This window comes from Lissotriton vulgaris, chromosome 6 (assembly GCF_964263255.1).
Source record: "Lissotriton vulgaris chromosome 6, aLisVul1.2, whole genome shotgun sequence".
NCBI lineage: Eukaryota > Metazoa > Chordata > Amphibia > Caudata > Salamandridae > Lissotriton > Lissotriton vulgaris.
Genome location: NC_141694.1, coordinates 136034236 through 136061997, shown reverse-complemented (window position 1 = coordinate 136061997; position 27762 = coordinate 136034236). Strand labels below are relative to the sequence as shown.

General features: G+C 44.0%; 1 protein-coding gene across 3 annotated transcripts in view; it reads right to left on the bottom strand.

Annotated features, from left to right (window-relative positions):
• The window catches only part of LOC147706905 (epoxide hydrolase 1-like), a 289615-nt gene that overhangs the window by 32598 nt on the left and 229255 nt on the right, over window positions 1–27762 (bottom strand). For all 3 annotated transcript variants that reach the window (XM_086926163.1, XM_086926165.1, XM_086926164.1), the window contains one exon: window positions 25744–25955. In XM_086926163.1, the coding sequence (XP_086782289.1) occupies window positions 25744–25955 (212 nt within the window). The remainder of the gene's footprint in view (window positions 1–25743; window positions 25956–27762) is intronic.

Genomic DNA, 27762 nt, shown 5'->3' with positions numbered 1-27762 from the left:
ATTATTATGTTTATTTTGAAAATCCAAGTTGGGAAGGGATGTAGAGCTCTAGTGCTCCGAGGGTCTCAGGTTGAGCCCCCGGAAGCACTACCCACAATGTATCACTTTCTGGCCAGGCGTGGCCAGAAGGCTTTAAATAAAGGGACGGAGGTGGCACGGCACTTCCGGTCCACACCAGCGTAGCAGTGTGTGCGTGTCGATTACTTTGGCTCCGCAGGCAGCGCAGCGCCCGAGGCCTAGTCAGGCCTTCGCACCCCCACACTATTCACAGCGGCTAGAGAAGCCAAAACTGCGAAAAAAAAGTGCTGTACTAAAACACTTTATTGCAATTTCCAGACACGCTACTAAACGACTTCCATATGTACCAGACAGGAAAAATCTATATTTTGAATAAATCCATATAGGAAACTTTATCTAACTGCCTCCACCTCTGGGATCCCTACAGACCCAAGACCACCGCCCCCAAGTGCAACACCACCTGAACGCCTGGCTGAATGACGGCAACAATGTCATGCTCTGTAAATATGTAATATTTAATTATCCAACCCTAATTGCTTTTTAAAATGTAATCTTGAGTGATTTGCAACTTGTATATATATCCCCTTCCGTGCTCGCGTCGGCCCGGGAGCTGCGCACAACCGTTGGCCGACGCAGCCCCGCCCACTCCGTCGAACGCCCGCACCACAGCGGAATGTTCGCCGCGGTAAAGGTGATATGCAACTCCAACCACTAGTATCTGTAGTAGACGCATGTACTTACTGCCATTCTTTTGTGAATTTAGTGCTTTTCTGTTTGTATCTTATGTAACTCATGTACTCCGAAGTCCTTATGTAATGTTACTGGTCCTTATGTAAAGCGCTCAGACACCTTTGGGTATAGTTTGCGCTATATAAAATCGCATTAAATAAATAAACTGCCAGCACATGAAGTACTTGTCCCGCGGCAGAGCAGCAAGGGGAGGTAATCACGAGAGATCAGGAAGGGGTGGGGGCTGTCAGCTCTGGGGACAAAGTTCTGCCTGGTAACACAACACTGTGTGAAAGTCCCACTTTCCTGTCTCCAGCCGAATATCTGCTTTGTGAGCAGTGCCAGGCTTAGCGAGGCCCCTTGCATTGTGCAGGGGTTCGTGTAATTGCATGCCCGCGCTGGGCAGATTAATGTTTTCTTCAATGGACTGTATGTTGAAATTCAGCCAAGATTTCTGCTGGTTAATGGACCGTGATTTAACCCTTTGCAGGGCTTTGTAAAACTTGTTCTAAGCGCATTAGAAGAGCTCTGCTAAAATAGCAATGCTGCTCTTTGGCATCATGCAACTGTTTTTCGCCAAAGAAGTTTTATTTAAGATATTACCAGAATTATCTATTTATCTAGCTGTTTTGACGCGCCGATTATTATTTGACCATAATTTCGCAGCACTAGAACTTACTGAAAAATAAAGGAAAACCATAGTGTAAGAGCTCATAGTCGGGCCATTCTGTGGGCGGGCCTCCCTTACAACAGGTATGGGCCCAGATACAATACATTTCTTAACAAGCTTTGGCAAAGCCAACAGCTCTCGCCTATACAAGAGCTAATGGCTTTGCCAATGTGTTTTAGCCATGTTGTACACCAGTGTGGCTGCTGCTCAGCATGGTAAAGGTTAGTGATGTAGAGGAGAGTGGTGTGGAGTGTTGCAGACTGGAATGGCATGCAGTGTTGTGTATTGGAGTGGCACAGAGTGAAGTAGAGTGGGGTGGCTTACAGTAGAGCAGACTGGTGTAGGAAGCTGGGTTTCTGTTGCAGTAACCCCCCTACTGATGCACTTAGACTCTTTGTACCTTGTGTCCCTGCCAATCAGGTTCCCAGGGCCTGTGTTCTTTCCCAAAACTGTACCTTGAACCCTCAATTGGCACCTCTCTGGCCACATGTCAGTCCCTTGTAAAAGGTACCATGGGTACCAAGGGCACTGTGGCCAGGGAATGCCTCTAAGGGCTGCAGCACTTATTGTGCCACCCTTAGAAGCCCTGTACCTTTACACACACACTGCCTTTGCAGGCTGCGTGTTTTGGTGCAGAACAAAGTGAAGAGTCGACATGGCACACATCCCTGTGTGCCATGCCTACAACCCACTGCCCTGGCATCGGTCAGCTGGGTGCACTATGCCAGTGGTGAGGGTGCAGGTGCATGAGCTCTGTACCCCTAGAGTGTCTAGACCAATTCTTAGACATTGTAAGTGCAGTGCTGCCATTAAGAGTATATCGTGCTGGGAGTTTGTCATTACGAACTCCACAGCACCAAAATGGCTTTACTGAAAACTGGGAGGTTTGGTATCAAATTCGTCACCATTTTAAGCCCACACCACACTGATGCCAGTGTGGGATTTAATAAAAAATGCACTCAGAGGGCATCTTAGAGATGCCCCCTGAAAAATGACCAGTCTCTGGTGGGTTTCCTAACTGGTACACACCCGCCTCCCACCACGAGGCATGTTTCTGGACCCCTGGGTTGGAAGTCTTCGATCCCTGAGCCAAGAAACAAAGCCTTTCCTAGGCAGAAATGGTCACACCTCCCCCAGGCCAGGAAGGGCCATCTATGGCATGAGAGCTTCAAAGGCCTTGCCACCTTTGTAATGCGACCCACAGGCATATTAAAACAAATGTTTGCTTATTAAGGCTTTTTAACAAAGTTGTAATAGCTCCTTGAAACCCTGATCAGTACTGTAGACTTAGTATTCTTCCTGCACCATCCACATGCAATACCCTGAACCCCATCAAAAAGCTGAACCTAATTACCTACAATTTAAATGTAAAAAAAAACTCCAAACGTTCTCAAAACCAGACTGTGCAGCTGCCTAGTTTGCTAAAGACACCTTGGGGACATTCAGGAAGTTTCACTGGGAATGCATTCCACCCGTTGCTTACCGTAGGCTTTTGGGTTTTTATCTCACATTTGCTGGCTTTATTTGTTTTAGGCTGTCCTGGGAGCGTTCTTCCCTCCCAAGGAGCAAAGCCTTTTCACACCAACTCCCCTTGTCTACTTCCACAAGTGCATCTTTCTCGAAACAGACCTGTAAATATTGTTCTTATCTTGTGACATTTGCTGTGTATTCAAAGACCAAGGTCATTTGTCAGGCTCTGTCTTCTGAGGAAGATTGGTGTTTACTTTTCCTTCTCTAACTTTTTTAAAGCCTTTATTTAACCATTTATCAGTTACCGTACATGAGAAAAAAGGAATAATGGGTGGGATTCGAAACAATGAAACATGTGTGTACATACTTGTTTACATGCACAAAAATCATGATTGCATTAGAACCATACTGGGGGACAAGAAAGAGCGATAGTGGGGCAAATGTAGAAGAAAAGTGGGATTGTTTCAAGAAAGAGAGGTACAGTAGGTGAAGAATTATGCATCAGTATCTTCGCTAGTGTGGCCTGAGAACGAGACGGGTGTTGGTGCCAGCGGAGTAGACTCGGGGGAGTCAGAGTCCAAAGTGAGGAGATATGAACGGAGAGGCTGCCAAATTTCTTTCGGCCTGGCAGAGGGCGGTTGTAATGAAGCATAGACCTTGTTAGTTAGATTACAGTAGCTCTTGCTTCGCAGCTAGCCCTGGACTGTGGAAAGTGTAGCATTGCCCAAGCTAAGTGTCATTTCTCATTTTGCCAACAAGAAAGCAATGGCGGCAAAGCAGCAGTGTGTTTTAGGAATGGGTGAGACATTGCCCAGTAATGCCATGAAAGGTGAGGGCGCTCAGTACTAAAGAGATCATTCAGGATAGGGTACTGAACACTTCCGCCCAGTACATCGCAATAACTGGACAGGTTTTTTTATTTATTTATTTTATTCAAAGTTTTATATAGCGCGAACAAGATCCTTACAGATATCAGAGCGCTTCACAATGACAGGGTAGGGGCAGTAGGAATGAACAGAGGTAATGGGAGCAATGTAGTAGTCACTAACATGAAAGGATAATAATAAAATACATAAAACATATCAATATACAGTCAGGTAAACAGGTAATAAAACGGCACAAGTCATTGATCCCAATTACAGAGGTGTTCAGGTACACCTTGGGTGTGTGGCAGGCTTATACCAGTGTTTTAGTATAGAGAGCGCACTGAGTGAGGGCATCGGGAGGGTGAATCAGTGACCCAATGTGTCTCATATATTGGTCGGTAGGAAGAAAGTAGCGTAGTAGTGTCACCATCAAGTAGAGGTTTAGTGCCAAAGGACAAGGTGAGCATTGATACAAGGCAATGTAGAGTCTCTGATCCACCACCTATAAGGTTCAGGAGATCTTGGCCAGAAGGATGGTTTTCACCTCTTTCTTGAAGAGTGCAGCGGAGGAGATACGCCTAGTTTCAGGCGGGAGCGCATTCCAGATCCTGGGTGCCATTCCTGAGAAGGAGCGCTTGTAGGTTTTCTCTTTCCTGAATCTACGGGGTTTCAGGAGTAGATTTTTTGAGCTTCTATTGGACCTCGAACCTCCTGATATGGACAATTTTTGAGCGAGGTAGTTGGGTGCATTGTGGTGCACGGCCGCGTGTGTCATAACTGCAATTTTTAGTTGTATTCTGGCTTCAAAAGGCAGCCATTTTAGGGACTTTAAATCTGGGGAAATATGCGAATGTTTTCTTGAGCCAGTAATGAGTCTTGCGGCAGCGTTCAGGGAGGCTCTTAAGGGTGCTGTTGTGGATAGCGGGAGTCCGCTGAGGGTCACAATTCCGTAGTCGATTCGAGGGATGACTAACGCTTGTACAGCAGTTTGGAAGTCTTCAGTCGGGAGGAAGGGTTTGATTTTCCTCAGTGTGTTGATTTGGAAATTAGCTGCTTTTGTGGCTTTGCTGATGTGTTGCTGCATGTTGAGCTTGGCGTCCAGTGTGATGCCTAGGGATTTCGCTGAGTCCACGATGGTGGGTTGGACATTGAGTGCTGTTAGGTTGTTGAGCCATGTTTGGGTGGTGGAAATTTTCGCCGGGGGTGAGATGAGAAGGAACTCAGTTTTCAGAGCATTTAGTTTGAGGTGATTATCGGCTAGCCAAGATTGAGTGTTAATAAGCGTGGAATTCAGATGTTTGATATCTTCCGGAGATTGAAGCTTTAGGTACAGTTGTGTGTCGTCGGCGTACATATGGAATTGGACATTAGAAGCTTGGAGCAAGGTGGCGAGCGGTTCCATGACAAGGTTGAACAAAGTGGGGGAGAGGGAGGATCCTTGTGGAACACCTAGATCAGCAGGCACAGGTGAAGATAGCACATTATCGATCTTGAACTTCTGAGACCGGTTGTGTAGGAAGGACGAAAACCATTTGAGAACCGTTCCCGATAGACCCATTCTAGTGCTTAGCAGCTCCAGCAGGTTCTCATGTTTGACCGTGTCAAATGCTGACGAGAGGTCAAGAAGGATGAGGAGACAGGACTCATTGCGATCAAGAATTTGGAGGGCGTCATCAATTATGTGTGTCATAGCTGTTTCCGTGCTATGTTTCGCTCGGAATCCTGATTGATGAGAATTGAGGAGGTCAAATTGGTCAATGTGTCTTGTTAGTTGGAGTTGGACACATTTCTCCAGCAGTTTGGCCAGTGTGGGGATATTGGTGATGGGTCGGTAATTGTTTAGGTCAGTCGGATCAGCTGTAGGTTTCTTGAGTATAGGTGTGACTTGCCCCACCTTGAGGGAGTCCGGAATGAGGCCTTGTTGCAGGGAGCAGTTGATGATTTTGGTCCAGAGAGGGAGGAGCAAGGGGATGAAGTCTTTTACAGCATTAGCAGGTAGAGGGTCTGTGTGGTGGTTAGAGGGCTTCAAGGTGCAGAGCAGTTTGTGTATTGTTTCTTCCGAGTAGGTATCGAAGTACTGCCAGGAAGCCATGTTTTTAGGTTGAGTGTTAGCCATTCTTGTGTGGTTGGGGAATCGGCTTGCATCCATGATGAGGTCATTTCTTATGTTGTCAGTCTTTAGCTTAAAGAAAGCAGAGAAGTCTTCACAGTGTGGGGTGTCGCTTGTTGTGCTACTTGATTGTAGGGGTTGTGCCTTTGTTTGGGTTTTGATTAGTTCGAAGAGTTTTCTTGGCCTGTTTTTTGCTTGGTCCAATTGGCGGCTGAAGAAGTCCAATTTTGTTCGCTTTATTTTCCTGAAGTAGACGTTTCTCTTGTTTTTGAGCCTTTTGAGGTGCAGTGCTGAGGGGTCCGCTCTCCAGGTGCGCTCTGGTCAGGTGCGGGAAGTCTGCATCAGGGGGTGGACACTTAGGACACTTAGGACAAATTTGTTACGTGCAGTTTATAAATTAAAATCCTAATACAGAATAGTGAATTATTACCAGTTATCAAAGAACTGTATGCACTCAGGAGGTGAGGAAATGTTCTGCAGCAACCGGGGATAAAGAAAGTGTGATATTCAGGCGTGAGTATTGTGCCTGAATGCATTAGTAGAATGTTATGGTGATTACAAAAAATTCAAGACAAACATAAATCTAAATGGTATCTGAAAAAAGTCCAATTAGAGCAAGTAGAATCTTACAAATATCTGGGAGTTTTATTCAATGATCATGGAAACTTTCTCCCCCAAGAACTTGACATTGACTGGAAAGGAAACGCCTTGACAGCAACATTTAGGATCTTACAGAAATCAATAAGCAATCTGACTCATCATCCCTTCCTAAAGGTGATATCAGCAAAATTACTGCCTACTTTAATATACGGTAGTGAGGCTTTAAATGGGAAAGATGCTGTGATCATCAATAATGTGGTTTCAAAAAATGTTATAACCCTTTTTCGCCTGCCTAACAACGCATCTCAAGCGCAAGTAAGGCTGGAATTTGGCCTAAACAAACAGTTTTATGCGAGAAAAGGACAAGCTATTAAAGTATGGAATAGAATAAAAAATGGCCATGATAACCAAATGTCCCAGCTATTATGGCAGGAAATAAGTGAAAACAGGAAATCGCAGGCCTGGAAATACTTAAATACAGCGTTAGAAGAATTGGATGTAATGCCAATCTGGGAAACAATAACAACCCAGGAATCATTTTAAAAAGCTATCAACAAAATAACAAACCACCTACCACTGATAAGAGATAAAGACATATTCGCAAAAAGAAAACATCCATGGCCAATATTAAATGGTTTCTCAAAAAAGAAGGTACAATATTTAAAAACACCACGGTTGTTGAAAAATAAACAAATCTTCAGAAAAGCACGATTTGTATCATTGCCGGGATTATGCCATTTACCAACTTGGATGAAGTCAGAAGAGGACACACTTTGTAGGCTATGTAAATCAGGGGAGGAGAACATTATGCACCTACTGTGTCTGTGTCCAGAATTGGAAAACGAAAGAAAAACCATACTCAAGAGATTATTCAATGATCGAGGAGTAAGGACATGTAGGCAAGCATTGATATTGTGTCTGTGCTGATGAAATATTCATAAACTCTGCATTTCTAAAAATTTTATTGAGAATAGAAACAAAATAAGAGCACAATTTAAAATCTATAACCACCATATTTTAAAATACATTATGTGACGAATTTTACCAAATGCAACTCAGTTTAAAAACTCTGCATTATTTATACTTGTTGTTTTAACTGCTTTAACTGTTTATATTAGATTATTATATGGATTTTGTGTCATTGTAAGATTTTAATTAATCAAACAATGAAGAAATTGCATTAGAAAAATGCGAGTAGTTGATGGTAGTGAAATGTGGAGGAATTGGGATGTACTTGGGTAAGGGGTGATGTCGCATTTGTGGTCAGTTGATTGGAGCAGTTGCTCTGACACAACGTTCAAAATAAATGTACCATTTCCATGCAAGTTCAGAGTCTGCAGCTTTCTCCTTTGTCATTCCATGACATTCATTACAATTTTCTCTGGCAACGACGGAGAGCAGGAGCTACCAGGACGATCCTATGCCGGCAGATTGGCGTCTAACCGCAAGTACATTTTATTATAGCTCTGCTCTGGAATGATTTAGAATTTCTTGTTTAGTCAGTGAAGCTTGCGCAGTAAGTGGTTGATCATTTTCCAGAAGTCCTGGTTCTCGCAAACAATGTAATAGCATCTGCACAATTTCATTGTGCGTTCCAGTAAAGTCGTCACAATAGCAGCCATTTTATAAATAAATTGCCCGCTTTCCAATGCACTCTTAGCGTTGCAATTAATCCAGCACTAGACTGTACAGTCATCGTGCGCTCCAATCATGTCAACAATAGCAGACATTTTAGAAATAAAGGTCCTGCGTTCCAATGACATTAGCTTGTTACCATCCATCCGATACTAGACTGTACAGACACAGATATCAGTGTGTAAAGACGAGCAGCAATCTCCAATGTGTTATTTTCGGCTAGATTCAACCGCCACACAGTAAATAGTGACCGCTGTTCAGCAAATTAAACTGAGGTGTTTTCCGGCAGCACTGCTGCCCAGATATATCACACCTCCATCACAAAGGCCTGTGCGCTATAAAGGTCACACGCCACATAATTGGCCCTCAAGTAAACATTGGATGCATGAGCATGCACAGTGATACTTTATATCCGCTTCAGTGTACTGAAGTTCCCTTATTCCAAAACAGTGATACACTTACTTACAGCATCATGGGAATTTGTGTATCATTATTTATTATTCAGCACAAACACTAATGGTATACACAGTAATACATTATATCAGATTCAAGGAATTGAAGATTCCTCATTCTAAAACAAGGATACACTCACAGCTTTGAAGGAATTTGTGTATCATTGTTTATTATTTAGCAGTGATACACACACTAGTATTGGTTCGAGGTTGAGGAGATATTAAATCACAGCGACACGCACACAACATTATTCGTGCTACATTTTGTGGAGCATTGTAGACAGGAACTAGCAGTTTATATTGTCACTTTTATTACTGTTATTGCAAGCATTGCCCATAGTGGATTTATACATAAATCAAATCGATTTTGTACTGTCAAAGTGTTTTGGTTTAGCCATGCAGTTGTTAATCCACCACCTACTTTTTTAGAATGTACAGGTGAACCACCTGTATGTTGGAGAAACTGGTTCAACGCATTTCAAACATATCTTGCGGCAATTGGTGCCTCGAGGTTCCATGTGAGAGAAAGAAATGCAATTTTTACACTCTAAGGTTTGAGGGCCGCACAATATTTAAACATCTTTCGGAAATTGAAGTTACGAAAGAGGAACAAGTGGATGATTACACTGAGACCATCAAGAAGCTGGAAAGGTTTTTTTATGTACAACCAAGCATTGCTGCGTTACAACACAAATTCCTAATAAGGAAATAGCTGAATGGAGGTGGATACATATGGATAGTCACTCAGAAGATTAGTCGCAGATTGAAATTTTGATAACTTTACAGATCAGCTGGTGCGTAATCAATATATTTGCAATTTCACTAACAAAGCCATTCAGCGGAAGAGTCCATCGCTAAACAATCCGTTCTTTTAAGATAGTTTTCAGATTGCGAAGAGTATTGAGACATCACACATTTCTGTAAAAGAACTCATGGAGAAAAAACAGACGTGGCGCAAAATGTGCGTCTGAAAAGCAGAAACACCACGAAGAATATGCAGTGAATAAGAAAGTCTCATGGACAGCTAAGGGTTTTTTTCAAACAGACAAATGTCTGTACTAGATGTGGGAATGTACCTCACTTTTAGTCAGAGAAACAGTGTTCAGACAAAAATGTTGTTTGCAGAAAATGTGGTAAGATGAGACACTTTGTTAAAGTGTATCAAAGACAATCAAACCAATCTGACAAAAGGGCCAAAGTAGTGGCTGATTTAGTTGGGAATGATTACTGTGCTCATTTAGAGAAGCTACAGGATGATCTCCAAGATAATGTGTTATTTGTTGTGGGTGGGCAAATCAGCTCAGGGGACCTTGCAGATTGCATACACCCATATGCAATGTGCTAGTTGGTAATAAGTCTGTCAGACTGATGGTTGACTCTGGGGCAAGAATTACAATGGTGACCGAGGAAGTGTTCAATGAACAGGGCCTGGGGGAATTCTGGAACCACTCATGCACCAGTCTCGTATGAAAGGAGGCAAATTGAATAATGTGGGTATTTTGGTCTTCAAAGACAGGAAGATTTTTTTAGAAGGTCTAAGTGGCATATTTTGGTCTTCAAAGACAGGAAGATTTTTTAGAAGGTCTAAGTGGCAATCAAAGGATTGTGTATCCTGGGTTGGCTCCACCATGGCCTTTTTGAAGATTGTTCTGAGCCGTATCAGTAGTCACAGAAGATCTAGTGAGCGATATCCCTACCAGGTTCCCTGCAATATACCATAAAAGGGTTCCAGCATAACATAATGGTCAAGCAAGCTACAATCCCCCTTAAGCATAAGATGCGGCGTGTGCCATTGTCAATAAAGGTGGATTTGGAAAAGGAACTGGTGAAGTTAAGTGACAGTGGCATAATTGAACCCATTGAGTCATCATTGTGGTTATATTCCCTTGTAATGGCGTAAAAGAAAAATGGTGATTTCAGAGTATGCGTTGATTTGCGGAGCCTCAACAGTGCCAGGGTTGATGCCCACCTGCTCCCTAGGATTTCTGATCTGTTGGCTAGTGGCAGTCTTTATTTAGCGGCTGCCTATCAGGTTATTTTGGAGCCTGAATCAGGACATTACAGAGCCTTTGTGTCACCTATTGGAAATTTTCAGTTTTGCTGGGTACCGTTCAGATTGGCCTCCGAGGCATCCGTTTTTCACATAAATATGTATCAACTTCTCATGGATGTTGTCACCTTTCAGGACTACGTGCTAATTTTTGCGACCACCATGGGGGGGCCATGAGGTAAATTTAGATCAAGTGTTGTTCATTTGCAATGAAAGGGGCATTGTGTTAAAGATAGTAAAATGTGAAATCAGCAAGGCCACGTGGAGTATCTTGGATATGTGGTTCCAAGTGATGGCCTTGAGCCAAAACCAGGTTTGGTAAATGCCATCATCGAGGCTCAACCGCCTATTGGTAAGACTTGCCTCTAGTTGTTCATGAGCATGTGAGTTTTATTTTCGTTTCATCCCTGAGTATGCATCCCACATTCAACCTCTGACCACTCTCTTAAAGAATACAATTTTCAAACTTGAAACCTAATGCCTTAAGTCTTTTGAGTGGATTAAAAAGAAAATTGGCCATCTCAAGGGTTTTGAGACTATTTGGCCAGTTATGTTATGTTATTTGCACTTATAGCACGCACAGATACTCAGAGAGTGTCCCGGCACGAGTCTGGAGAGGGGAAGCCTGGGATAAGAGAAGATCAGACAAAAAGATGGCTCTTCAGTTTTTTTGTTTAATAACCAGGGGTCTTGTATGCTGCGAAGAGCAAGAGGAAGGGAATTCCAGTCAGTGGCAGCTCTAACAGCAAGTGAGCTGCCCTCCATTCTTGTAAGCCAGAAGCGAGGGATGTGGTCCAGAGCTGGGATGATGAGTGGAGGTGTCTGGCGGGGTATAGAATCTGAACCGCTTCCGTAGATAGCCAGGACCACAGGCATGCAAAGCCCGATGGGCCTGGGTCAGGGCTTTAAACTGGACTCGTTCGGCCACAGGAAGCCAATGGGGTGAACGCAAATGCTGTCTGACCGCCACATTATTGGCATGTTAAAGAAGAGTCTCGCAGCCTCATTTTGGACAACCGGAAGCCTATTAAGAAGATAGCCTGGCAGGCCGGTGTACATCGCATTCTCGTAATCGATCCGAGAGAGAATGAGGGCCCGAGCCTCAGTTTCCTTTGCTACCCTGGGAAGAAGCGGGAGTATTATCAGTGTATGCCATAATTTTGGCTCCCAATTCTTCCGCCAAGTAAATCAAAAGGGTGACATATAGATTAAAAAGAAGGGGGCACAAGGAGGACCCCTCAGACATCCCAGAAGTCACCTCCAGAGGTGAGGAAGACAACTGGGGGAATCAAACCTGAGAAGTACGCCCCTACAGAAAAGAAGTCAGCCAGCTCAGGGCAGCACCGGAGATCCCCACTTCCGCAAGACAGGTAAGTAGCAGAGAGTGGGGAACAGTGTCAAATGCTGCAGAGAAATCTGACAAGATAAGAGCTGTTCTACCGCCCGAATCCAGACACTCTCGAATAGCTTCCGAGACTTCCACCAAGGCAGAGTCCGTGCTATAGGAGGCTCTGAACCCAGATTGAGCAGGATGAAGTAGGCCAGCGCTTTCAACAAAGTCGGAGAGTTGTTTGTTGACCACTTTTCACAGGCTTTCGCCAAAATAGGGAGAAGGGAAATGGAGCGATAATTAACTAGGCATAACGGATCCAACAATGTTTTTTTTAGAAGGGGCATTTCTTGGCCTGCTTCCAAACTGAGGGAACAAGGGCCTCCTGAAGGGACAGATTAATAGGTCTGTTGACTTCAGGGTTCACCGTTTTTGCGACCAAAGCCAGGAGTCTGGCTGCAGAAGGATCGGTCATGGAGCCGGACTTCAAGGTCTTAGGGACCCTCAGTGACTCAGGTAGATCAATTGGAGAAAACGCTGTCAGAAAGGGAGACTCCATATGCGTCTGAACCAGGGGCGAGGGCCTGACCATGGAGTGGTTACCTAGAGTAAAGTACGCCTGGATGGACCAAATTTTCTCAATTAGAAAGTTAGCGAGTTCCTCGCACCAGCTGTTGGATAAGGGAAGTGTAATAGCCTCCGCTCTAGGGGCCATAAACTCTGGACAATAGAAAAGATTTCTTTAGAATTGTTCTTAGCTGAGTCAATGTGATCCACATAGTAAAGGCTTTTGGCCTGGGCTATAGAAGAATAGCACAGCTTCTGGGCTTCCCTAAGGTCCAGTTTTGTCAAGGGGCTGTAGTCCAGCCGCCAGAGACGTTCCAATTTTTGTCAGTGTTGTTTCTGCAATTTTAGCTCATGAGAAAACTACGGTTTAGACTGAGAATTCCTGGACAGTTTACAGCGGGCAGTAAGAGAGAAGTGGCCCACCGCTTTTTTGATCCAAACTGAGAATCTTTCAAGATCTTCCTTCAGGTCATCTGAGAAGGCTGGGCTGGGCTGAACGCCAATGGATCAATTTTGGCGAAGGTCGAGCCTTGCCCTGTGCCGCATGTCGGAGTATTGCCGTCCAGAACCCAGGAGAAATATGACAAAAAGTGATCAGTCCATGGCACTGGTAAAGGATCCTCCACCTTTATGGGGAAGTTGGAACAACTAGGATCGAGAATGTGACCAGCTGAGTGAGTCACAGCTCTGATCCATTGAGTAAGCTGGACAAGGTTAAGAGAGTCAGAGATTCCCTCGTATCCCCAACATCATCTTTATCCAAATGAATATGGAGATCCCCCAGGAAAAGATAATGCGGGAACAGCAAGGCTCAGGAATGAGAACATCTGCCAAATTTCTGAGAAAAGGCCCAGCAGGCCCAGGGAGTCTGTAGACCAAGGTTCCACCAAGCAAGGCGTGTGGGGAGAAAGTGATGCTAAAATCAAGCACTTCACCCTCCCCTAGCTGAGAGGACTCCTCGCAGCGGAAGGCCCACTTGTCCCTGAAGATGACTGCAACACCACCACCCCTTCCAACTTTGCGATCAACCTGGGAGATATTGTATCCATCGGGTATCGCCATCTCGATAGTAGGGTTTGAGGAAGCATTGAGCCATGTCTCAGTCATAAATAATAGATCAACCTGTTTATTGGAAAGGAGATAGAAAATATCTTGGTGGTGTCTGGCTAAAGAACGAGTATTAATCAGTGCTGCTTTAACAATAAGCCCCCTACCCCTGCTACTAGGACCAGTTCCGTAGAGCAGGACTATGTCCAAGCCTGGGCGTAGGACAAAGCTGCATTTCTTACATGCCGGAAGGTGGTAATCTAAGACCTCCCACCTGCTAAACGGGCGGCAGGGATGAGGGCGAAGCGAGATGAGATCATTGCGGCTATACACCTGAAGAGCCGTATGATCCACCAGAAAACGGGCAGCGTAGCTGGTGCTGGCTGCTTCCAGGATGCGGACTAGCACAGATGGGCTTGACTTGGGCACGCTATTGGCACGTCCGCTGCGCATCCATGCAGCGCGCATTCTTTGGGTGAAGCCGCTCCGACAACTAGAGCACGCACCGAGGGAAAATGGGGTCTCTAGTTGTCAAGAGGAGGTAATCAGGAAATGACTATCAGCCTGGACTCCCCGGTTCAGGTAGAAAAGTTTAGCGTGTTGCCCCCAGATCCCCTAACAAAATCAATAAGTACCACAAACGAAAACATCAGAAAACATTAAAATTGATATTTAAATAGCAGCGTTAAAATTGATTTTGAAAATAGGAGCAAAAATGTGTAAAAATGGCAGAGAATACCGCAAGCAACCCCTCAAGGCGCTGGAGTCCACGCAGCGCCCATTGTTAAGGTGAAGCCACTCCTACAACTAGAGTGCGCACTGAGGAAAGCTGGCGTCTCTAGTTGTCGAGAGGAGGAAATCTGGAAATCGCTACCAGCCCGGACTCCCCGGTTCAGGTAGAAAAGTTTAGCTTGTTGCCCCAAGAGCCCTTAACAACAAATTCATACAGTAGCACACATTAAAACATCAGAAAACATTAACATTGATTATTAAATAGCAGTGTTAAAATAGATTTTGAAAATACAATGCTGTATAAAAGTTGATGCATCCAATTTAGGGCTGGGCCAATTCTCACACAATTTGATGGTAAAGATGAGTTCTGAGAGAGTCAGAGAAACACTATTCCAGAATAGAAAAGAAAATTTTGGGATGCTGGTGAGTGATACAAAAGTTTAAATCGCATGTTTAGGGAACAAAATTCACTATTGTGGCTGCTCATAAATGCAATTTTAGCTTGAGATAAAAATAAAGGAACAGACCCCTAGAATTTCAAGGCTTACTGCACAGCTATTATAATATTAATTTGGCATAGATCACATCAAACGTGCCAAGAATGTGCTGCCTGAATATTTGTCTAGGTTTGTGGCAGCAGACAGTAACACAGATGATGAGAATGAGGCTGCAGAAGAAGATTGTCTGCTTGCTGCAATGGATTTAGAAGAGATGTGTGCAGTGTCTGAGGATTAATGGAAGTCAGTGTTGATTCAAGACAAGGAGCTAAAATGGTTATGTACTATGTTAAATCTGGTTGGGCAGCAGAGACGTCAATAGATTTGGCGTGTCAGCCCTTTAGGAAAGTTCATGATGAATTATTAATAGAAGATGGGCTGTTGATGAGAGGGGATAAATTAGTCCCACTGGAAAGTATCACATTTAGGTTGATCAAAATGGGTCACAAAGGACATCGAGGGAAGACCTTCACCAAGCACAGGAAACGAAAAATTTTGTGGTGGCCATCCATGGATAAAGAGATAGACCAGTATGCGGGAAAGTGTGTTGTGTTTTCAAGGGTAGAAAAGGATTGGTTATCAAGAAGCCTCCATTTCAACCCATTGAGTGTACCTCTAAGACTTAAAAGAAAATTAGCATTGATTTGGTTGGCCCATTTTACTGTTTACTGAGCCATTTAAGATATGCTCTGGTAGCAGTGAATCTGTATTCAAACGGGCCTGAAGTAAAGTTTGGACACAGAACCCAGTACGAAAGCATTTACTGAGTTTATAAAATAAATTATTCTCAGGAAGAGTTTTCACAGGTTCAGTATCAGTTTGTGAGTGGAGAAATGGATGTGTTTCTTAAAGCAGGTGACATCAGGCATCTTTGGACTTCACTTTACCACCCCCAAACAAACGGACAAGTCAAGCACATGAACAAGGTATTATATCAGTATATTTAATGGGTGATTGCCAACAGGTTTGTCGTTTTGAATGCGGCTCACTCAATGCTATGGTTTTATTCTATATGTCCCAATCAACCACAGAAGTTGTTCCCGTTTGAGTTGTTTAGACGAAGGAAGTCAGCCACAAAGTTTTTCCAAGTTGGATGAGCAGATAGGTCAAATTTGGGATTCAATTGGATGAATGTGATGCCAAAGTCAAGAAAAATGTTACTGAGGCCAAAGCAAAGTTTGAGTTGGGGATATGTTTTGTATCAGAAAGGGGGCATATGTGAAAAAACAAAAACAAAAAAACGATCCTGTTGTGGTGGACAATGTAGGCAGGAATGCAATCCGAGTTAATGGTGCTCACTAAATTTAAGGAGGGTCATCAAATGTGATAGTATGACTGAAGAGGTCTCTGCACAATGTGACAAAGTTCCTGCACTGTCCTCTATTCCTGAATCAAATGTCAACCCCATGGTTCGCAGGAGCAGCAGCGCCAGTCAGGTTCCTCTCAGACTCAGGAAGTAACTAATGGTTTTATGATTGGAATTTCATCTGTATTTCTTCCACATTATATATAAGAAACGGTTGATCCGTGTCAAATTTTCCATTTTGCAGGAGTTTGTGTATTGTCAACATATAGCGGTTCTGTGACTTTTGTTTAAGTTCATATTAGTTTGGTAACATTGTTATTTATCTTTTATATTAGGTTATTTGGTTGTTTTAGGTTTTGTTTGTTTTAATTGGAAGGAGAAAAGTATTGTGCTATTAAGGCGTGAATATTGTTCCTGAACGCATTTGCAGGATCTGAGGTGTTGATGAAAGTGGAATTTGGAGGAACTATAATGTACTTAGGTAAGAGGTGATGTCGTGTTTGTGGTCAGTTGGTTAGAGCAGTTCTGCGGACACGCCATGTTTATGAGGGCTCTTGTATAGAATACATTTTCCATTTTGATACGAGCTCTGAGTCTGCCATTCCATGCCTATCATTACATAGAGTTCGTTGTGAGTGGCTTACATTTCCGTACTTTGGGCCACAGGTGCGCGACTGTCTTTCAGTAGCCCTTCTTTTGGATTTACCCAAGGAAACAATCCACCCACATGGACAGTGGGAGCCGATTCATACCTATATTTTCCAAAGGGGTAAACATGCATGCAAGAGCCCTTCTGCTTGCCACCTGACCATTTCACGATGCTCTGATCCTACCCATAAATATGTGATCTGCTTAGCGTGTGGGCTGTGCACACTGCAATGCCATGCACATGCCGCCGGTGTGCTATACTAACAATAACATTTGGTTAATGGTAAACATGTATTTGCCTACTGTGTATCAGGCAGCTGTAATTTTCACAATAACCTAGATGATTGGATCTCCTTGGACTAGTAGGACATCCAGATAAACTATGTATTGGGTCTTGGCACCGCCAGATATTTCTGTTGGTGCAATGCCAATTCTTGGAAACTCAAACTCCCCAGCGAAAAGCATAAAGTGTCAAGAATTTTATTTGTCCCATATGTTTGCATAATATTGTTTTGTGCGTCTCAAATACAAAAAAAAGAAATTCTGAAAGCAACTAAGTGCCGTAGCATCTTGAATCTCCATGACCTCAAACTTGTGTAGGTTGTAATGAAAGTTGTGGACTCCACAGATGTGAAAGTTTTATCACACCTGTCTGAGTATTGTGGCAGACTGCCTAATATTGTGAGAACATAACCACAGATTAAACTTTGTGTAAGTTCACAAACAATTTTGAAGAACATGTATGCCCCGTACAAACAAAATCAAATTAAGAAAGATGCCACTGTTGTAAAACTATAGGTTTCCTAATTTGTAAACCGTAAGAAATTCATAAGATGGTGACAAAGAAGTTCGGATTGAGCGGTCAAAATCCTTTGGGATGAAAGTCACCCTCAGAATTGTACCCAACAGCAATCCTACCCATTTTGGGATTCTGGGCACCCAGTGAAAGCTGTAGGTGGGTGCCCCATCTCCCTCAATTCACAATACGATCACTCATCTTTTGCATGGACCTCTGTAGCTGTTCTCATAACCATGAAATTGGTGAGGGGTTGGGTATAAAAAGTTTTCTTTTTGTCACCTAAATGTATGGACCGCAGGCATCTGTAGGGTACATAATGTGTGAGAATGATCAAGAGCATTAGTGTGGTGAAACAGTTGGCCCCTAGACATCTAGACAGATTAGATAGCTAATTTGTCTTTGTGGAAGAGTTAACGAATATTCAGTGTCAATTCTGCATGGCCTCAGATACCTTTGGTCTCCATGAATGGAAAGAAAAGGCTCCTGCACTTGAAATTTATATGATGAGGTTTTTACATACCAGTAAGACTATATGTAATTGACCTAAGAATGGAAGCCACTTTTATTTCTCTATTCAGTTTTATATCATGCAAACTTGGTTCAAGGGCATTTTACATTAGCAGCAGATTACATTACACATTTTTTACTGCACAGGGAGATTAAGGGATTCGCACACAACCACCCAATGTTGAGCTGAGGCCTGGGATCGGAGCTAGGTCCCCAGTTCTGGCCATTAGATGTAGATATTTTGGAGCAGAACTACTATACATGGCAGGCACTGCCCAGATGTAGTGAACTACTGGGCCAAACTAAAGAAAGAATTTAATGCAGTTACCGACTACTAAGTACCTTTCTCCCTGCTGGTCACACTACTCACCTTCTTAAAGGAAATACAGATTTCAGTTAGGCGCTTCACTACATTGGCACCACTGATGGCCAAATGTAGGGTGGATATATCTTAGGGAAAGGGACCCCCACTGACAGAAGAGACATGGTTTACAGATCTAGGCACAGTTTAACTAATGCTTTGTGTTATTTTTGCAACACAAACCCAATGCAAAGTGTTATGCTGGGATTTAGTAAGCAACACAAATCAGAATTTGTGTTAGTTTTCCAAAGTATGTAAACTTGTGCTGTGTTGCGTTATTTTGTATCAATGTGACATTTTATGGTTGGTACATGGGTGTTTCCATGCAACCGCCCATGGGTTTTGACTCCAATCCTTATCGACAAATATTCGTAGATGGCGAATTGAGCTAAAAACATATGCTTCCGACTCAAAGCAGGATAAGTGTTAAAGGATGTTTAGGTCTCGCCTGGCAAATGCATCAGCAGCAGGGTGATCGTCCCAGGACACCTCGCAGCCTCCAGCATGTGCACGGGCAGCTCTGTCCCAGGCACCGGTCCCAGTCAGCCCGCGTCCAGGGCCAGCTTTCATTCCGCAGGATGTCTCCCAATCGCAGGTAGGCGTTACTTTTTTTCTTTTTTTCCTTTTGGCCGCAGCAAACTCTTGCCGTCTTCCAGGCAGCAGGATGTACATTTTAGGATCCCGATGCGGGTCACTGGTCGCTCCTGGCGCAGCTCTACCTCCGGCGCCGTGTGGCATGAGCTATGCACTGGTATGGAGGCTCAATGGGCCGCCCGGTCTCCAACGCTCACACAGGCCGCCCTGCCCCAAGCGCCGGACTCGGGCAGCCCACATCCAGGGCCTACCTTTGTGTCTCGGTGTGCCTCCCCAATGCTGGTGACTGTCAGATGAGGGGAAGTCCAGCACACCATTGGCGTGTGTGCGCCCATCTTCCCTTATCACTGTGTAGTTTCCGGATGCCTCGCACAAAGGGCCACCGCCGCGCGATGTGCGCGCGCATGGCGTCTCCTTTGCTTCACACGCTCCCACCACACGCTCACACACGCATCGCGCACTTTCACTTTCTGTCCCCCATTGGTACAATAGCAGAATGAAAAGCAAACTTTATGAAATAAAAAATAAAATACATTTATAGACTATTATTATTTATAAAATAACAAAAAAGAGAGTGAGGAATTTTTCACAACGTGGAGTCCTGTACTCCTGGTCCCCTTGACCCTAATCTTTATAAACAAAGGAAGGAGTATCACCACTGGACCTAACAAGGTCCTAATGGAGTGTAGGGAGAGTCCCAAAGAAAATTGTTCTTTGTTAGAAGACCCCTCACTCACCAACCTGGTTGGTGACATGCTTCATCATCGGGGTCCCACCCAGACAGCCGAGTGCCATCCGAGTGTGCTGCGACACCTGACTACAGTGGAGCGGGTCGTTTTTTGTGAGTGTGGTGTGAAAAAGTGAGTTAAAAATTGGCCAAGTATAACTTCATAGAAAAAACTTTATTCTGAAACTACTGGACAATGTTAAAAGCAATTATTCGATACTTGCGTTGGTTAGGTTGACCGACAGTATCTATGTGAGTGTAAAAAGGTCTACATGTTTCAACCTGTTGTGGAAATTGCCAGGTTTTCGTCAGGACCAAGTGATGGGAGACCTGGGCGGTATACACATGCTTAGGTGTATCCAACCCTCGGCCCCAGTGACCTAACTGCGTACTTACAGTCTATGCAGCATTTTGCACTAAGAAGTTTGGCAGTCCTTTGTCTCTGGCCATTTTAAACACTCCTCCAATAAAATCACTTTTGAAGGATTTTAAACATGCATTGCTTTTTGATGAAGTTTGCACGAGCACTGAAGAAGAAAAAGAAATCTCTCTCTCTCTTCCCAAACAGACTGAGAAGCAGTGGTGTTATTTATGAAAATGAGATTTTGTGTGCGTCTGTGTACATCTGTGTCAGGCTCTGCCTGTCTATATATCTGTGGCATGAGCAATTATCAGTATGTGTGTGGATCTGTGCATTTCAGCATGTGATTTTGGATCAGTGCAAGACACAGCTTATGTCATCAGCCTTTTGAAAATTCCTCCGATAAATAATTCATTGAACACAACATCAAAAGACCAACCGGGCTTGCCATGTATTTGGATCCTTCTCCCAAGGCTCTGGTGTAACTGGTTCACATTTTCAGGCTCCACATGTAAATCGTCACCTTGGATAATTATCCTATGTAGCTGGTTACCTTCTCTAAGTAAGCTCCATGACTAACTGCTCACCTTGCACAAGTTCCCTGTATGTTTATATGGTTATATGCTTATAAAGCGCTCGATTGCCGAGGCATCTTGGTGCTGTTACATTGTGGTAAAGGCCTATGTGCAGTGGCGGCTGGTGACATTTGAAGGTGGTAGGGCGTAAAATGTGCGGTGGCGCGAATCGCAGAGCACAAGCATAGCGTCTAGCCAGAACGACCTAACGAGGCTCAGAGGGGGGAGGGGGGAGGGTGGGGGGCTGGGGAGAAAGCAAAGTAATGTATAAATTCTGCCAGTTCCACCAGTACTAGACACATTGTCAATGTGTTTTATCACCACATAGAGGTTGATATGATGTGCATGTCTCATCCATGTACTAACCACACCTCACCCCATCCGCTTTTTCCCAGCTGGTGCGGATTCAAATCTACACATCTTATGTACTGCGGTAATGTACTGTTGTTCATCAAAGTTAGTAGTTTATTCACATCCAACTGCAAATGTATATACCCCTAAATGTCCTAGAGTTAAACTGATGCCAAACCACAAATGTCTAAGCTCTCACTTGCTTTACTAATGTATTTAATATAGCCTTTCTCTTCCACATGCAGATGTTGTGCAACATCTCATTCTATGACCCTTATTGTGAAAAACTCTTCCATCTTCATGTCTAGCAGCACTATATTATAACTTTAAAATAAAAAATAAAATAAAAAAATCCTCTGTAAATGGGCCATGATGTACCATTACATAAGACATGAATCGCAATTGAAATATTGATGGGTTTTTAGATTGCGGGGAGCTGAGGTTTGATGAGGGATGACATAGTCACTCTGCCTTACCATAGCATGCTTGGAGGTCTATACACAAGCTGTTTTAGAAATTGCAAGTGCAGTTGGTAATCTTTAGTACTATAGCACAAAATGGGTTCTCATTGTAAGTCTTATGTTCTGTCTGCTGGTAAATGCAGTCCATACACACAGAGGTGGGAAAGTATGAGCTTGCAGCACTGCATAACAGTCCTGTTGCCCAAGCGGGGTCTCAAATGGGAAGAAGGGCTTGGGGGCTGAGTGACAGCATTTGCATGAGAGCGATTATGTCCCCCTTTCTGTGATCGTCCAAAAATGCAGCCACAAAGCAAGCAGGCACACTACAATACTGAAATGCTTGTAAATGTTGCGCAGCTGCGCTTGTATTGCTGAGGGAAAGGTAATTTCTTGAGCACTCGAGATGGCTGGGCCTAGCATCAGATACATTTACGAATGTCTGCAACTCTGTGCTTGTCTGCGTTTCCGCTATATAAACATCAACACTCTTGGAAGTGCAGAGTCACTCTGCACTTCAAAGACTGTTTATGTTTATATAGCGGAAACGTGACCGAACATATTAAGAACTGCAGCAGCTGGCTGCTTTACATCCTGGCGATTGGATTTTGCCAAGTCCATGATCAAACATCGAAGTATGGCCATAATGCTGGCTAGAGCAAGCACAGCTGAGCTGCCGACTTTGGAGGGAGTGTCGTGTGTGCAACGTTTGCACTGTAGTAATGGCGGCGTTAGGTGCAGAGCAGACCTGACTACTTTGGAAGCACTAACGTAGGCAGCTCTGCTCTTGCCATGATATCGCACACAAGCAAAATAATACATACTCACTCAGAGTAATTAGGCAGGTCGGACATTCATTCATCATTCACGTTGCAGCCAGGCTGCCAATAAAGAAGTAGAGACGCACTGTGCGCACGCAGAACACTAAGCACCTTCTTCATATGGGAGCCTCAGCCATGGCGCGCTTTTTACTTCGAGACAGCACACACTACAATCGTGTGTTCGAGGCGGCTCACATGCGTGCGGCAATACTCACACTTAGTTGTCAGGTTTCACCCATCCATAACCAACATAACAACCCACCCACCTTATCCTGGAGTCCGGACCCGTACATCACCGCTGCATGTCCTTAAACATCCACCCATCTGCTGTATGGTCTAACGTGACGTCTCTCGAATAGCACTTCACGCTCGCTCCTGGCTGGCTGGCTTGAGCAGTAGTGCACATGTTCTGTTTAGGGCGTAAAGATTTTTGCGATCAGCCCGAACATGTGCACAAGGCTGTTCATTAGAAGAGCGGCATGGAACAGCCCCCGCTCTTCTAATGAACAGCCTTGTGCGCATGTTCGGGCTGGTCGCAAAAATCTTTATGCACTAAACAGAACATGCGCACCACTGCTATTCACTCTCCCAGCCAGGCCACCTGATACATTCATCGATGCACTCTGTCCTGCTGCGGTTGCCCTGCCCCTTCTGAGCTGACTGCCTCCGGTGAGTGAGATTGAGAGAATGATGGCAGCAACAGCAGAGTAGCAGACACGCTTGAAACTTGACTCATGCCTCAAATTAATTAGTGGGGCAACGCCCAAGTGCCCTAATGCACACACCGCGCCTGCCTATGTGACTGTAAACAGCCAGGTTTTGAGACTCCTCCTGAAAAGCTGAAGGTTAGATTGAAGCTTCATGGGCAGCGGCAGTTTGTTCCAAAACTTCGCCGCACAGTGTGTTATTGCTTTGCCTCTAACCAGTGTGGCTCACTGGTTAGAGGCGGCAGACCCGAGAGCAGAGGACGGCCCGGGACCAGGGTTCGATTCCCGGCGCGGCAGGTTTCTGGACCAGGGTCAGCGGACTCGATAATTCTCTCGCCTCGGTGCCCACTCTGATCAGCGATCACACTCGGCAACTCTGGGCATTAGCTTGCCTCATCTTCACTAACGGCCCCACCAGACCGCCGGGGATGCCTGGTCTCACCCTGGAGATACCCATTAAGGGACCATCTCTCAGGGAAGCCAGGAAGGGTTTCGCAGCGGTCGAAGCGCCTTGGGACCCTCCGGGTAAGTAGTGCGCGATTTAAATGCCTATACATTTACATACATACATTTACATTTACCCCCCATCTCGCCCTCCTAATTTTTGAAGTTTTGATAAGGCCAAGACTGGCCGACCTAAGATTGCGGGGAGGAACATATGGTGAGAAAAGATCTTGTAGGTCTTCGGCCCACCACCGTGAATTGCCTTACGTACAAGACTTAAGGTTTTGAATTCAATGCGTTGTTTAATGGGTAGCCAGAGCAGTGATCTAATGCCGGCCAAGGTTGACTGTCCTCTGGGGATGCCCAGGAGAACTCTCACTGCGGCATTTTGCAAAGACTGCAATTCTTGCAGGTAGCTTTTGTCAATTCCCCTGAAATAGGGCAATGTAGTAATCTAACTTAGATAGAAACAGAGCAACCATCACTGTCTTTTGTAGCTCTTGCGGGATGTATGGGAACATTTTTCTCAACGTTTCCAAGAGAAGGAAACATGATTGAGTGAGGCTGTTAACCTGGGGGCCAAAGTTCAGTTTCCCATCAAAGATGATCTCTAAGTTTCTGACCTTCTCTACTGGACAAGGGCATTTTCCAGCTTCCGTTGGCCACCAGGACCGATTCCACAAGGGCTTGCCCGGCCCGAATTCCATCACCTCAGTCTTATCTGTGTTTATTTTCTGATAGCTCTGACTCATAAAGGCCATAATCTCGGTAGGACATGCGTGAAACCTGGGCGCTGTGGTCTCTGGCTGACTGGCAATGGAAATGACAAGTTGGGTATCGTCAGCGTACAAGACCAGAGCAAAACCGTGCTTCCTAACGAGATTGGTCAGAGGGGTGACGTAGATATTGTACATAGTCGGGGAAAGGGCGGACCCCTGTGGGACGCCACATGGGAGGTGGAAGCTGTCTGACATTATGTTGTCCCAGAACAACCTCTGCTCTCTTGCCTCCAAGAAGGAGGACAGGAGGGCCAGGGCGGTTCCCTCTACCCCTATGTCCCCCAGCCACTGCACCAAAGTGGTATGATTCACGGTGTCAAATGCAGCTGAGAGGTCAAGGAGCACGAGAACCGCTCTCCCCCCTCATCCACCACCCTGCCGATCTTTTCGACTGCAAGGATTAAGGCTGATTCGGTGACATGGCGTGCAGCAGAAGCTGTGTTGGGAAACATTCAACAGATGGTTTGTATCCAGGTATTCGGTGAGCACTGTATTCAATTGTTTCTCTAGAACCTTGGCCACAATTGGTAGACCAGCAATAGGTCGATAATTTTTTAGATCGTTTGGGCCCAAACTGGGTTTCTTCAAAAGGGGAGTGATGGACGCTACTTTCCAGGTTTTTGGATAGCAACTGGAGGCCAATACTTGGTTCAGGATTGGGGTAAGCTGTTCACAGATCTTATGAGCAGCTAGATGCATGATAGGAGGGGGGGGCAAGGTTCAATAGATGCACCTGATTTTATAGAAAGGAGGAGTTTTTGTGTTACTTCAGTGTTTATAGGCTGAAAACAGGTCAGTCTACAAAGGGGGCGTGCTACCAGTCTTTTCGTGTCATGAAGTTCTGAGGCCTTAGGGAAATCATTATAAATTCCTTCTCAGGATCATCAGGTATCTAGATACTGTTCCAAACTACTTAGTTGGTACGCCTCTTGTCTACCCATGTGGGGATTGCTCTCCATACCTTCCATTTCTGGCTAAACCTATCTCCCTCTGCTGCACTGCGGCAGCAACAAACCTCATCTTGTGGATGACAACCCATGATGCACATATGTCTGCTTTAGGAGGAATATGGTCTGGATGGTCGGTTTCAACTGAACACTAATGTTCAGGTCCAGTGAATCACAGTTTCATAACTAATCAGTATTCCATACGCTGAAGGTGAACAGTGATCAGTTTAAAACTTTGGTCGCAGAATGCGGACTGACGTCCTTCAACAACACAACCCGTCTATTTAGAGCATCAGATCTAAGTTACATGAACATGTTTTCTGAATATGTCATTTTGAGTTTCTGCTCCTGAACTCTGGAATTCTTTGCCCTCTCCAACTTTTCTTTGGAATGTCAGTGATATTGCACATAGCACAAGCGCAAATGAAGAAAAGCCTTTCAAATCTATATTTAATGTGACATTATAAGATGTTCATGCCCACAAAATACTATAAGTTCCAAAGATTTTTTTAATGAGCCAATGAAAGGTCGTTACCTTTCATTGCCCACTACATGCATCCGGACATGTAGATCTGCACATCTTACCAGCAGTGTCGGGCTTCGTCGCCTGAATATGCATGTAGCCGCTCTCCTTCACAATGTGATACAACACTTTCTCCATAAAAGGGAACATCCGCTGGACATCCACATCTCGCAACCCAAAGAGCCCAGGGAAGTATTTCCCAAACAAGATAGAGAAGAACTGAGATGGCCCCTGTGGGACGAAGACCTTATTCAAGTGGAGGCCTTTGACATGACTGCAAGAAAGAATTTTATATGGATCAATGATCGCAGCTCCTAAAAATACCGGATTTCAAATGCAAAACTAAAATGGCCACCAAAATCATGTACATTACTTTAAAATTCAAATCTATCATAAATTTGATGTAAATAGTCATACTTATGAACATGTATCAGCATTTACTAAAATGTATTATACATTAATATGTACCTTTCTTTTCTTTCAGCTTCAACACATCTTCTGTAATGCCTCAAAATGAGTAGCATGTCCAAACAATACCTTATTGCAACACGCACAACCAGTGGTCAAGCTGTCCAGCACAATGTTGTTGCAACAAATCGGTCCATCTGTGTTCTTTGTCAGGACTTATTAGACCAGCAGATGCTACATGCAAAAATTATAGGTCAGGCTATAGTGCTTTAGACCATAACCTGAATAAATTTAAAGAATTGAAATGCGTACATAGGAGTATAGAACTAGAATGGATTAATTATGGTTGTGGTATTGAGCAGATAGTAAGAACTAACAATGCAGTGTGGCATAAATTGGGTTTAAACAAGGGTGACAATCTAAAGCAGAAACAGGCTTGGAAAACAGTCATGCAGATCTATATGGTAGCTCAGTGAAAACACGTTCAGCAATTCCAGTTCCGAATAAAATTCCTGTAAAAAAACATGTTTCTTTTGCAACAAATCAGATACATCTGTAATGTTTAAAGCAAAAACAGAAGGTGTGGATGCAAATGTTCGTCAGTGTGAAGGGTAAGTTCAAGATGCAGCACTTATTGCAAAATTGGCTATGGGTGAGATGGATTTACAGGATGCTGAATACCATCATAATTGTTTTGTTGGACTTTTTAAACAGAGCACACAGTGTACTAAAGAATAGAAAACGAATCACCTTGCGAGACCACAGTAAAAGGAATAGCTCTAGCCAAGCTTGTATCTTGTCTGAAAGATTCCCGAAAGGGAGATGTTAAAACAATTTACAAACTCTGTGACTTAGTAAACTTTTACAGAAGCAGAGTAAAGCAGCTCGATTCTACTGCAGGTAACGGTAATTCAACAAGGCTAAAAAGAGAATTCTCAGAAATACAAGAGGTTTAAAGGCATACAATGAAGGATGAGATTTCCTGTTACGGTAGCTTTCAAAGACAGTGTAGGATCTGCATTAGTATTTTCCTATGACCAATCAAATTCTGACACTGTAAATATTGCCAGTGCAGCAAACATTGTTAGAAAGGACAGGATGCTAAAATCTGAAAACCTAAACGTTTGGGATGACTATAGAAACTGATCAGTTACAGAATTGCTTCTTGCCCTTGTTAAAATTATACTTGATGGACCCAACATAGATCAGTGTTTCTGCGAAACAGCCGTTACCAATAGAGCGTTGTCTATTTCCGAATTACTGATGTTTAACAGTGTAAAGAATTCAAGAACAGACTCTACTTCAGCTCCTAGACATAACAGCAAAAGAGAAGCTCCTTTATCTATAAACATTGCTCTTTCTATCCACTGTCAAACGAGAAATCGAGAACTGATAGACATGTTACATTAACTAGGTATCTGTATTTCATATGATAGGGTTTTTCAAATATCAGCTGATGTCGGAAATAGCACTTGTGAGTGAACAAGTTGTGTTCCATGACAGATAAAGACTCCATCCATGGAAAAACAATAACTCTGACAACACCCAGAACAAGAACTAGAAGAAATTGATTGTAGTATTGTGGTGATTAAGACCAATGCGACAAAGCCAAAACAAGCGCGGTGGAGGCTGGGGTTGACGTCGGCTGGGGATACAGCCGACACCGGTTGCGG